The 14,344-nt window shown below is 41.0% G+C and overlaps 1 protein-coding gene across 8 annotated transcripts in view; it reads right to left on the reverse strand.

Moving 5' to 3' along the window:
- LOC128704277 (fanconi-associated nuclease 1 homolog) overlaps nt 1-14,344 on the reverse strand; it is a 68,982-nt gene that overhangs the window by 13,722 nt on the left and 40,916 nt on the right. For all 8 annotated transcript variants that reach the window (XM_070102994.1, XM_070102992.1, XM_070102993.1 and 5 more), the window contains 3 exons: nt 14,085-14,278; nt 11,375-11,505; nt 2,854-3,019 (listed from right to left, as the gene is read on the reverse strand). In XM_070102994.1, coding sequence (XP_069959095.1) covers nt 2,854-3,019; nt 11,375-11,505; nt 14,085-14,278 — 491 coding nt within the window. The remainder of the gene's footprint in view (nt 1-2,853; nt 3,020-11,374; nt 11,506-14,084; nt 14,279-14,344) is intronic.

The raw sequence follows: 14,344 nt of genomic DNA on the forward strand, positions 1-14,344 counted from the left end.
TGAAAGTGTTGAATGATGAAAGTATTTTCTTTTTGGGGTCACCCTGCCTCGGTGGAAGACGGCCGTCTTGTTGAAAAAAACAAAATTATTTTTAAAACATTTTTCATCTCCCACCAATGGAGGGTGATCAAAACAAAGTGATTCATTCAACAAATATCTTGCCAGAAGTGTACAAACATCACAATTTGAATGCCCCTCTAAACTGTAACATCCTTGCCCCTCCTTCAGAGAGCAGGCACTCTACTTTCTACCTCAAAATTTTGTCATAAATGTTGCCCTATTAACACTCCAACAGCATGTCAAATCCTTAACTCTAAAAAACAAAGATACAATACTGTGACGGAATAATACATAAATAAACCATACATAGGAGAATGAAACTTATGAAGATGTTCCAGTCTGCCTTAGACCATTAACTAGTAACATACTTTAGTTATATTCGATGTTGTTATATATACACAGGAAGAATGGGAGAGCACAACTGTATGTGAAGTATATATACTTTTTTTTTTATTAACACATCAGATGTTTCCCACCAAGACAAGGTGAATTGAAAAAGAAGCAACACATCCATCATCATTCACTCCATCACTGTCTTGCCAAAGGCATGCCTACATTACAGTTAAAATAAACTGCAACATATCAACACTCCTCCTCCAGAGTGCAGGCACTGTACTTCCCACCTCCAGGACTCAAGTCCGGCTAACTGGTTCCTTGAATCCCTTCATAAATGTTACTTTGCTCACACTCCAACAGCATGTCAAGTCATAAAAACCATCTGTCTCTACTCGCTCCTATCTAACATGCTCACGCTCACCTGCTGAAAGCTCAAACCACTTATGCACAACACCTCCTTTACCCCCTCCCTGCAACCTTTCCTAAGACAGCGCTACCCTGCCTTCCTTCCACTACAGATTTATATGCCCTCCAAGTCATTCTATTATGTTACATCCTCTCTAAATGTCCAAACCACTTTAACAATCCTTCCTCTGCCCTCTGGATAATACTTTTAGAAATCTTGCACCTCCTCCTAATCTCCAAGTTATGGATTCACACCACACATTGCCCTCAGACATGACAACTCCGCTGCCTCCTGCTTTCTCCTAGTTGCAACATTCACCACCCATGCTTCACACCCATGTAAGAGTAATGGTACCACTATACTCTCATACATTTCCCTCCTAGCTTCCATAATGTTCTTCGTCTCCACAGACTCCTCAGTGCTCCACTCACTTTTTCCCCTCATGAATTCTACAATTCACCTCATCTTTCATAGACTCGTCTGCTGACAAGTCCAGTCCCAAATACAGTATCTGAATACAATCACTTCCTCCCTCCAATCTGATATCCAATCTTTCATTATCTAAATTTTTTATCCTCATCATCTTGCTCTTTCCTATGTTCACTTTTAATTTCCTTCTTTTATATACCCTTCCAACCTTGTCCACCAACCTTTGCAACTTCTCTTCAGAATCTCCCAAAAGCACAGAGTCATCAGCAAAAAGCAACTGTGACAACTCTCCCACCTTGTGTTAGATTCTTCAAATCTTAATCCCACACCTCTTCCCAACACCTGGTGATATCACGCATACCTGTCTAAGGTCTACTTTTACTGGGAAATATAAATCTGTAGTGGAGGGAAGGCGGGGTAGGGGTCAGCCTAGGAAGGGTTGGAGGAATGGGGTAAAGGAGATTTTGTGTGGGAGGGGCTTGGACTTCCAGCAAGCATGCCTGAGCGTATTTGATAGGAGTGAATGGAGACAAATGGTTTTTAATACCTGACATGCTGCTGGAGTGTGAGCACAGTAACATTTATGAAGGGATTCATGGAAACCGGCAGGCCGGACTTGAGTCCTGGAGATGGGAAGTACGGTGTCTACACTCTGAAGGAGGAGTGTTAATGTTGCAGTTGTATAACTGTAGTGTAAAGCACCCCTGTGGCAAGACAGTGATGGAGTGAATGATGATGAAAGTTTTTCTTTTTTGGGCCACCCTGCCTTGGTGGGAATCAGCCGATGTGTTAAAAAAAAAAAATAACAATTCTTCCTCTCTCCTACACACTCTAGCCTGAGCCTCGGTATCCTCGTAAAACTCTTAACTGCTTTCAGTAACCTATCGCCACATTGTTCTCCTATCATATGCTTTTTCTAAATCCATGAATGTAATGAAAACCTCTTTACCCTTGTCTAAAATGCTGTATGTGATGAGCTCAGCTCGCTCAGAAAAACTGGCCAAATTACCAATTTCTGGTCACTTTGTTGGGTAGTTGAAATAGTTGATTGGGCAGTTTCTTGTGCTCATTCGATAAAATGGAAGGCATACTAATGAAATAGTTAAAAATTTGATCAACTGTAACAATGTAATTGGCCTAAAATAAGAGTCAAAGTGGGCAAAATTACTGATGCTTAAATATCACTGATACAGCAAAATTTGCGGTAGGGTAATTTTGTCAATTTTCCAGCAAATTTCGTACTTTTTGTTTTATTACATTCAGAAAAAGATTCTCTACCATTTCATAAGAAATAAGAATTTTTTTTTTTTTTTAAATTCTTGGACCCTGTGGACAAGTTTCAGATGAAGGGTCTGGACCCTCAAAGGGTTAATAAAACAATGGGTAAGCAGAGGTGATTAAGCCAAAATTGGGCTCAAAAAACAAAGACCTTATCAAAGCTAGGATAGGTATACAGGTACAATATTAAGCAAACAATAAGTGATATACTCCAGGTGAGACAACTCTACAGAATCAGCATTTACTGAATAAGCATTTTTGTACATTAAACAACAACAAATGAAAAATATATTTCTATAGTACCATACATAAGGAACCAAAAATACAAAATTATCAAAGCAAACCTGTGATCAATTTGCTGCCTTCTGGCCTCATAAAAATTTGCATCATCGAGATCTAGTGGTGCTGCTTGGTGTGGGGATCTGAACACATCACACACTGGAGCGTAGAGGGCATCCCAGAAGTATATGCCAAAGAGTGTGTTGACGGTGGCTCCTTCCCGGTGTAGACCTGAGGACAGTGTCATGCTATTGCAATTTAACATTTTGAAGAACAATTTTTTGAAATGCACATAGATACTACAAAATTAGGTGATCGTTTACTTCATAGATTCTGAAAAGCCCCAGGTTATGAAGAGTATTTCGGGCAGATTAAAACTTAAAACTACATGTACCACCTGACTTACAACCGAGGCTCGTTCCGACCAACCGGTCGTAAGTCAAAATGGACACAAGTCAAACCTTATGCTTTTAGTAATGTATTTTATACTGTAAGGTTTAGGAGAAACATATGAAAACATTCATATGCAAGAACAGAAAAGTACAACATAACTTAAACTAAGCTGTAAGCAGTACGGTCATAAGTACGAGTGGTCATATGTCGAGAAGGTTGTAAGTCAGACGGTACTTGTACTTAATATTAATAGTTAAACTTAAAACTACTTAATGTTAATAGTTAAAATTAGATTACATGAATGCCAAGTTTAATGCTATACAGTAATTACCATATTAACCGGCGTATAAGTTGACTGTTTAAGCCGAGTATAAAAGCTGACGATACATGACAGAAGTGAAAATAAGGCCAGGCCAGCAGGGCACATTACTGAAGGAGAGAAGTGACACCACTAACTTACTGATGTTGTACTTACTGTACTTACTGATGATGTACTCTAACTTGTACCACAGTTACAAGTTTTATTTAGCGCTTTTCACCTGTTTTATTTTTGTTGCTCAGACCCACATTTTTTAAAATAAAGAATGTTACATTTTATTACAAAAGCTAAAACACCAAAAATAGAAAAAATTAAAGCTGGAGAAATAAAATGTACTGGTTACTAGTATTCCCCCAAGAGTCCATGTTAGTACACTCACACTCTCTCAACTTGACAGTCTGCAAATATAAGCTTCGTCAAACACCTTAATTACTGGGAACGCTTGGAAGCACTTAACTTGTACTCACTGGAGTGCAGGCAAGAGAGATACATCATAATCTACACCTGGAAAATCCTAGAGGGAATGGTCCTTAATCTGCACACAGAAATCACTCCCTATGAAAGCAAAAGACTTGGCAGGTGATTCAATATACCCCCAATGAAAAGTAGGGGCACCATTAATACACTAAGAGAAAACACAATAAGTGTCCATGTCCCAAGACTGTTCAACAGCCTCCCACCAGCCATAAGGGTAATTACTAATAGACCCCTGGTTGCCTTCAAGAGGGATCTGGGCTGTAGTTCGTATGTTGGACTATGTGCGGCCAGCAGTAACAGCCTAGTTGATCAGGCCCTGATCCACCAGGAGGCCTGGTCATGGCCTGGGGCACTGATCCTCAGAATACCCTCCAGGTAGGTAGACATTAAAACAGAAGCAACATAAAACTATTTACAATTTTAGTTATTGTAATGATTGTGGAAAATATACAGTTTTAAATGAATATGTTAAAAAATATTCAATAGAGTGTTCCTTGAACCACTCAGCTTCAAGGAACACCCCACTAGTGGGTAATCCATCTATAACATCAGTGTAAACACCACTTATCCACTTGGTAAACACCATAATTATTGTACAGTAAGGCCCCACTTACACTGCAGGTTAGGTTCCAGGCTAACGCTGGAAAGCAGAACACCATTTTTTCACTTATAAATGCATACAAATGCCAGATAAGTTTACATTAACATATGTTAAGAGTTGAACTAGGCATTAAAATACAATTAAAAGTAAAATACATACAAAGTACATGCATTACTTACCTTAAAATATCTGTAATCTTAATGTAGGGCGAGAGGTGAATGGTATTTATTTGTAGGAAGTGGAAAGTGTAGGTAGCCAGTAGGTGTAGGTAGCCAGTAGGTGTAGGTAGCCAGTAGGTGTAGGTAGCCAGTAGGTGTAGGTAGCCAGTAGGTGTAGGTAGCCAGTAGGTGTAGGTAGCCAGTAGGTGTAGGTAAGGATATACGATATTTAAAGCAGCCCAGAGCAATAAAATACATATACAGTACACTTGTTACTTACCTTACAATATGTATAGTCTTAATGTAGGGTGAGAGGTGAGTAGAATTTATTTGTAGGAAGTCAGGTGTAAGTAGCCCAGTAGGTGTAGCTGCCTGACTACCATACCTAAATGTAATACAGTGGACCCCCGCTTAACGATCATCTCCCAATGTGACCAATTATGTAAGTGTATTTATGTAAGTGCGTTTGTACGTGTATGTTTGGGGGTCTGAAATGGACTAATCTACTTCACAATATTCCTTATGGGAACAAATTCGGTCAGTACTGGCACCTGAACATACTTCTGGAATGAAAAAATATCGTTAACCGGGGGTCCACTGTATATGATATTTAAAGCGCCTTAGAGCAACATTATTATTACCATCGACAAACCTTGTTCACCAAGTTTAATCATGTGTGACAACTATCCTTGTATGCCTCATAAACGACAGAGAAGTGATGAGAAATCATGTTGACAATTTGTAAACAAAGCCAAATGTGTTACAAGCACACTGATACACATTTTCTCTGGTGCTGGACCAGAGAAAATGGAATTCTTTCCCTCCTCCCAGTACCACATGTCATATTTATGTGAAATTTTTTGTACTTTGGGTGTATGTATCATGTTTATGTGCTATGTAACGTCTTTACTGTATAATTTTGAAGAAAGTATCATAGATGGATTAATGAAAATGTTTATATGAACGTAAAATAAGGCATTTGATGTGCCCAAGAGCGATTATTATTACACTTTGGTCACACTTCACAGACGTGAACATGCATATATATATATACATACATCTAGGTTTTTCTCCTTTTTCTACATAGCTCTTGTTCTTCTTTATTTCTTCTATTGTCCATGGGGAAGTGGAAAAGAATCTTTCCTCTGTAAGCCATGCGTGTCGTATGAGGTGACTAAAATGCCGGGAGCAATGGGCTAGTAACCCCTTCTCCTGTAGACATTTACTAAAAAAGAGAAGAAAAACTTTATAAAACTGGGATGCTTGAATGTGCGTGGATGTAGTGCAGATGACAAGAAACAGATGATTGCTGATGTTATGAATGAAAAGAAGTTGGATGTCCTGGCCCTAAGCGAAACAAAGCTGAAGGGGGTAGGGGAGTTTCGGTGGGGGGAAATAAATGGGATTAAATCTGGAGTATCTGAGAGAGTTAGAGCAAAGGAAGGGGTAGCAGTAATGTTGAATGATCAGTTATGGAAGGAGAAAAGAGAATATGAATGTGTAAATGCAAGAATTATGTGGATTAAAGTAAAGGTTGGATGCGAGAAGTGGGTCATAATAAGCGTGTATGCACCTGGAGAAGAGAGGAATGCAGAGGAGAGAGAGAGATTTTGGGAGATGTTAAGTGAATGTATAGGAGCCTTTGAACCAAGTGAGAGAGTAATTGTGGTAGGGGACCTGAATGCTAAAGTAGGAGAAACTTTTAGAGAGGGTGTGGTAGGTAAGTTTGGGGTGCCAGGTGTAAATGATAATGGGAGCCCTTTGATTGAACTTTGTATAGAAAGGGGTTTAGTTATAGGTAATACATATTTTAAGAAAAAGAGGATAAATAAGTATACAAGATATGATGTAGGGCGAAATGACAGTAGTTTGTTGGATTATGTATTGGTAGATAAAAGACTGTTGAGTAGACTTCAGGATGTACATGTTTATAGAGGGGCCACAGATATATCAGATCACTTTCTAGTTGTAGCTACACTGAGAGTAAAAGGTAGATGGGATACAAGGAGAATAGAAGCATCAGGGAAGAGAGAGGTGAAGGTTTATAAACTAAAAGAGGAGGCAGTTAGGGAAAGATATAAACAGCTATTGGAGGATAGATGGGCTAATGAGAGCATAGGCAATGGGGTCGAAGAGGTATGGGGTAGGTTTAAAAATGTAGTGTTGGAGTGTTCAGCAGAAGTTTGTGGTTACAGGAAAGTGGGTGCGGGAGGGAAGAGGAGCGATTGGTGGAATGATGATGTGAAGAGAGTAGTAAGGGAGAAAAAGTTACCATATGAGAAGTTTTTACGAAGTAGAAGTGATGCAAGGAGGGAAGAGTATAAGGAGAAAAAGAGAGAGGTTAAGAGAGTGGTGAAGCAATGTAAAAAGAGAGCAAATGAGAGAGTGGGTGAGATGTTATCAACAAATTTTGTTGAAAATAAGAAAAAGTTTTGCAGTGAGATTAACAAGTTAAGGAAGCCTAGAGAACAAATGGATTTGTCAGTTAAAAATAGGAGAGGAGAGTTATTAAATGGAGAGTTAGAGGTATTGGGAAGATGGAGGGAATATTTTGAGGAATTGTTAAATGTTGATGAAGATAGAGAAGCTGTGATTTCGTGTATAGGGCAAGGAGGAATAACATCTTGTAGGAGTGAGGAAGAGCCAGTTGTGAGCGTGGGGGAAGTTCGTGAGGCAGTAGGTAAAATGAAAGGGGGTAAGGCAGCCGGGATTGATGGGATAAAGATAGAAATGTTAAAAGCAGGTGGGGATATAGTTTTGGAGTGGTTGGTGCAATTATTTAATAAATGTATGGAAGAGGGTAAGGTACCTAGGGATTGGCAGAGAGCATGCATAGTTCCTTTGTATAAAGGCAAAGGGGACAAAAGAGAGTGCAAAAATTATAGGGGGATAAGTCTGTTGAGTATACCTGGTAAAGTGTATGGTAGAGTTATTATTGAAAGAATTAAAAGTAAGACGGAGAATAGGATAGCAGATGAACAAGGAGGCTTTAGGAAAGCTAGGGGGTGTGTGGACCAGGTGTTTACAGTGAAACATATAAGTGAACAGTATTTAGATAAGGCTAAAGAGGTCTTTGTGGCATTTATGGATTTGGAAAAGGCATATGACAGGATGGATAGGGGGGCAATGTGGCAGATGTTGCAGGTGTATGGTGTAGGAGGTAGGTTACTGAAAGCAGTGAAGAGTTTTTACGAGGATAGTGAGGCTCAAGTTAGAGTACATAGGAAAGAGGGAAATTATTTCCCAGTAAAAGTAGGCCTTAGACAAGGATGTGTGATGTTACCGTGGTTGTTTAATATATTTATAGATGGGGTTGTAAGAGAAGTAAATGCGAGGGTCTTGACAAGAGGCGTGGAGTTAAAAGATAAAGAATCACACAAAGTGGGAGTTGTCACAGTTGCTCTTTGCTGATGACACTGTGCTCTTGGGAGATTCTGAAGAGAAGTTGCAGAGATTGGTGGATGAATTTGGTAGGGTGTGCAAAAGAAGAAAATTAAAAGTGAATACAGGAAAGAGTAAGGTTATGAGGATAACAAAAATATTAGGTGATGAAAGACTGGATATCAGATTGGAGGGAGAGAGTATGGAGGAGGTGAATGTATTCAGATATTTGGGAGTGGACGTGTCAGCGGATGGGTCTATGAAAGATGAGGTGAATCATAGAATTGATGAGGGGAAAAGGGTGAGTGGTGCACTTAGGAGTCTGTGGAGACAAAGAACTTTGTCCTTGGAGGCAAAGAGGGGAATGTATGAGAGTACAGTTTTACCAACACTCTTATATGGGTGTGAAGCATGGGTGATGAATGTTGCAGCGAGGAGAAGGCTGGAGGCAGTGGAGATGTCATGTCTGAGGGCAATGTGTGGTGTGAATATAATGCAGAGAATTCATAGTTTGGAAGTTAGGAGGAGGTGCGGGATTACCAAAACTGTTGTCCAGAGGGCTGAGGAAGGGTTGTTGAGGTGGTTCGGACATGTAGAGAGAATGGAGCGAAACAGAATGACTTCAAGAGTGTATCAGTCTCTAGTGGAAGGAAGGCAGGGTAGGGGTTGGCCTAGGAAAGGTTGGAGGGAGGGGGTAAAGGAGGTTTTGTGTGCGAGGGGCTTGGACTTCCAGCAGGCGTGCATGAGCGTGTTTGATAGGAGTGAATGGAGACGAATGGTTTTTAATACTTGACGTGCTGTTGGAGTGTGAGCAAAGTAACATTTATTAAGGGGTTCAGGGAAACTGGCAGGCCGGACTTGAGTCCTGGACATGGGAAGTACAGTGCCTGCACTCTGAAGGAGGGGTGTTAATGTTGAAGTTTAAAAACTGTAGTGTAAAGCACCCTTCTGGCAAGACAGTGATGGAGTGAATGATGGTGAAAGTTTTTCTTTTTCGGGCCAACCTGCCTTGGTGGGACTCGGCCAGTGTGATAATAAAAAAAAATAATAATATTATTATTAATATAGCGTCAAGACTAGAGGGACACTCTTAGTGATTTTAATGTGTACCTGTATGCCAACACAGTAAGTTTACTTAGGTACAGGTACACATTAGTATAATTATCAGAGTATATGTCACCCTGCCTCGGTGGGAGACGACCGACTTGTTGAAAAAAAAAAAAAAAAAAAAAATATATAAAACATGAAATAACTAAAAACACCTGAAATTTTGGAAAGTTTCAACATAACGGAGGGATGCGGTGCTCATGGAGCTCGCTGAGAATGTATACAAACAGGGTGGGGGCGCGGTGACCGTATTAGAAAGTCAGGTGGGGGAGCCATATAGCGAGTTTTGGTCATAATTTGAAATGTTCATATTAGCAGAATGCAATAAAGTGGGGCCCTACTGTACATGTATCATCTTGGTATATAGATATATTTATTTAAATCACTGGGGCTGGGACCCCTCACAGGGTGTCAACAATTCTGGGGCAAAAAGTTCATGGCATTGTGACATGTCAAGTCACAGACCAACTTTGGTACAATGAAAAATTAGTGAACCACAGAACGAGTGGGGGCTTGAACCAATGGTGAGAGTTGTAAAACTCCAGGCCAGTGCGTAAGCCATGGGTTCAAACCCCACCCGTTCCATGCTTTGCAATCGTGTTATGATTTTGCGAGTCAGAAAGTAATGTTCCAAAGGAATCTATTTACTATATAAAGACACTGCAACCATTTATAAATTCAGACCTAAATATTTCACAAGTCATCGACCAACAAAACCTCAAATTAACTGACCTGATAAAGCTCCGTCTAGTTACACAATGTGTAGGTTTGTCTGACACACATACTGTCTCTCTACCATAACTACAAGTGTCAACAATGCATACACACAGGCAGCACAGTATCAGGGAGGGGGAAATCCTGTGTCACAAACCTACTGGAATTCTATGACAAGGAGACAGCAGTAAGTCATGAGAGATAGGGGTGGGTAGATTGTATTTTCTTGGACTGTAAGAAGGCATTTGACACAGTCCCACACAAGAGATTAGTGCAAAAGCTGGAGGACTAGGCAGGGATAACAGGGAAGGCACTGCAATGGATCAGAGAATACCTGTCAGGAAGACAACAGCGAGTCATAGTATATGGCGAGGTGTCAAAGTGGGTGCCTGTGAGGAGCAGGGTTCCACAGGGGTTCCTAGGACCGGTACTGTTCCTGGTACTTGTAAACGACATGATGGAAGGAATAGATTCAGTGGTGTCCCTGTTTGCAGATGTGAAGTTGATGAGAAGAATTCAACTGGACGAGGACCAGGCAGAACTACAAAGGGATCTGGACAGGCTGCAGGTCTGGTCCAGAAACTGGCTTCTGGAGTTCAACCCCACCAAGTGCAGTCATGAAGATTGGGGAAGGGCAAAGAAGACTGCAGACAGAGTACAGTCTAGGGGGCCCAAGACTACAAACCTCACTCAAGGAAAAGGATCTTGGAGTGAGCATAACACCGGGCACATCTGAGGTGCACATCAACCAAATAACTGCTGCAGCATATGGGTGTCTAGCAAACCCAAGAACAGCATTCCAACATCTTAATAAGGAAACATTCAGGATACTGTACACTGTGTACATTAGGCCTATACTGGAATATGCAGCACCAATTTGGAACCCACACATAGCCAAGCACATAAGGAAATTAGAGTGTGCAAAGGTTTGCAACAAGCCTAGTCCCAGAGCTAAGGGGCACGTCCTACGAGGAGAGGTTAAAGGAAATCGACCTGACGACACTGGAGGACAGGAGAGATAAGGGGGATATGATAATGACATAAAATACTGAGAGGAATCAACAAGGTTGAAAGAGACAGGATGTTCCAGAGATGGGACATAGCAACAAGGGGTCACAGTTGGAAGCTGAAGACTCAAATGAATCACAGGAATGTTATGAAGTATTTCTTCAGCCACAGAGTTGTCAGGAAGTGGAATAGTCTGGGAAGTGATGTAGTGGAGGCAGGATCTATACATAGCTTTAAGAAGAGGTATGATAAAGCTCATGGAGCAGGAAGAGTGGCCTAGTAGAGACCAGTGAAGAGGCAGGGCCAGGAGCTATGACTTGACCCCTGAAACTACAATTAAGTGAGTACACAGTCTCTCTACCATAACTACAAGTGTCAACACACACACACACACACACACACACAACCGTGACTAAATTACACCTTACCTTCAGAGTACCCCAGTTGCTTGTAATGTCCAAGAGCCAGTTCCTCCACCGAGCACACCGTCACTTCACCGTCCCCAGCATGACGATCAGAATCTTGACGGATGAACGATCTTTTATATCCAGGAATATCTCTGTTGACAGTGACTTCGAGTTATTCGATGAGGATAAACATACCTGCTGCATACAACACCTAATATGCTCTCATTCAAATACTTATTCAATATTACAAAATAAATGAAAATAAATAGTAAAAACCTCAACTTAAGAAAACCCAATTTAGTGGATTCCATATTTAGTGGACAAAATCCATGACTGGACAGCATCTAGAAAACATAACAAGGCTGTTAAGTCCAGATCTGTCCATTATTGTTGTGTGTTAAATCCAGAATTGTATGTTATTTTTAGAATCCTAGAAAAACAATCATTGTGATCTAATGAACAATGTGAAGGTAATAACACTGTGCAGGTAATAACAAGGCGAGGGTAATAACAAGGTGAAGATGATAACAAGGTGAAGGTAATAACAAGGTGAAGGTAATAACAAGGTGAAGGTAATAACAAGGTGAAGGTAATAACAAGGTGAAGGTAATAACAAGGTGAAGATAATAACAAGGTGAAGATAATAACAAGGTGAAGGTAATAATGTCTCAAGACTCCCATCATACAGGTGTCAGGCTAGAGTGTCTGTCTCAAGACTACCACCATACAGGTGTCAGACACCATGAAATGTAACCCTGGGGCCATGCCCACTACAAAACATATGACCTATACCATTCAATAACACTCTTCCATGGAAATGTACTCTCACAGACACTCAGGTCCTTTTGACTTACTGTGTACAACCTACAACTCCCTCACATACTTATGTCAGCACTGCATTATTCACCCCAGAACTAAGACCTGATCTGTATCTCCCTGTCACCTGACCAAACCTTTCTCTTACCACCTGACTGTTGCCTTTATAAAACGGGAGTTCCTAATTTTTTATTTGTGTTTTTTAATACATCGGCCATCTTCTGCTGAGGTAGCCCCCCCCCTTAAAAAAAAAAAAAAAAAAAAAAAAAAACACATTTACCATTACTCTTTCAGTCACTCTCTTCCCAGAAGCATGCAGGCATCACAGTTCAGATGGCCCTCCAGACTTCAACATCCTTACCTGAAGATGTTGCAGTGTTACCTGGAGTTTACCTGGAGAGAGTTCCGGGGGTCAACGCCCCCGCGGCCCGGTCTGTGACCAGGCCTCCTGGTGGATCAGAGCCTGATCAACCAGGCTGTTGCTGCTGGCTGCACGCAAACCAACGTACGAGCCATAGCCCGGCTGGTCAGGAACCGACTTTAGGTGCTTGTCCAGTGCCAGCTTGAAGACTGCCAGGGGTCTGTTGGTAATCCCCCTTATGTATGCTGGGAGGCAGTTGAACAGTCTCGGGCCCTTGACACTTATTGTATGGTCTTTTAACGTGCTAGTGACACCCCTGCTTTTCATTGGGGGGATGTTGCATTGTCTGCCAAGTCTTTTGCTTTCGTAGTGAGTGATTTTCGTGTGCAAGTTCGGTACTAGTCCCTCTAGGATTTTCCAGGTGTATATAATCATGTATCTCTCCCGCCTGCGTTCCAGGGAATACAGGTTTAGGAACCTCAAGCGCTCCCAGTAATTGAGGTGTTTTATCTCCGTTATGCGCGCCGTGAAGGTTCTCTGTACATTTTCTAGGTCAGCAATTTCACCTGCCTTGAAAGGTGCTGTTAGTGTGCAGCAATATTCCAGCCTAGATAGAACAAGTGACCTGAAGAGTGTCATCATGGGCTTGGCCTCCCTAGTTTTGAAGGTTCTCATTATCCATCCTGTCATTTTTCTAGCAGATGCGATTGATACAATGTTATGGTCCTTGAAGGTGAGATCCTCCGACATGATCACTCCCAGGTCTTTGACGTTGGTGTTTCGCTCTATTTTGTGGCCAGAATCTGTTTTGTACTCTGATGAAGATTTAATTTCCTCGTGTTTACCATATCGGAGTAATTGAAATTTCTCATCGTTGAACTTCATATTGTTTTCTGCAGCCCACTGAAAGATTTGGTTGATGTCCGCCTGGAGCCTTGCAGTGTCTGCAATGGAAGACACTGTCATGCAGATTCGTGGAGGATGTAACTTAATACTCTCACAGAGAATGGCCTTTTTAATAAAGAATTACTCTCTCTCTATTTCTTTGATTTACTGTGTAGGCTTACTGCCTGTCTTTCAAAGGAGAGATGTGCAGGGATGCAGGCAGAGTTGTGATAGTAAAAAGACTGAATGGTTCAGAATGAAGGTGGATCTAACATCATATAATTAATATGCATTTAGCTCAATATAACACCCATTACTGGCATGGGACAGCTCTAAAAATATCACACACACTACTGGCAGCTTTGACACTTGTGCAAGAAAAATATAACAATATTATAGACACTTCAGTGGCTCTTAGATATACAGAAAGACTACAACCCCCTATAACAATATTATACACACTGCTAGCTACTGTAAAACTTATGCAGGACGACCACAATACTCTATAAAAATATATACACTGCTGGCAGCTGTAAAACTTACACAGGACAACTACATTCTTTCATACGAATATTATACACACCGCTAGCTGCTGTAAAACATACGTAGGGAGAATACATCCTTCTATGACAATATTATACACACACTGGTAGCTGCTGTAGAACTTACGCAGGAAGACTACGACCCTCTATAACAACTTTGGGGGCTTCTACAGGCTTCATGAGAGGCATCTCTGTTATGGCAGGAATGAAGCTCTTGTATCGTGCAGATGCTGCCATGCGCTCAGCTCTTATGCTCAGTGAGAGACGGTGACCTTTCCTCACCTCAGGATCTCTCAAGGCTTTGCTAATTACTTCAACAGCCTGCAGCATAATGGACACATTGGATGATTAAACACTATCAGACCACATCTGTAGCTACAGATAAAA

The sequence above is a fragment of the Cherax quadricarinatus genome, chromosome 84, assembly GCF_038502225.1.
Source record: "Cherax quadricarinatus isolate ZL_2023a chromosome 84, ASM3850222v1, whole genome shotgun sequence".
NCBI classification, from domain to species: Eukaryota; Metazoa; Arthropoda; class Malacostraca; order Decapoda; family Parastacidae; genus Cherax; species Cherax quadricarinatus.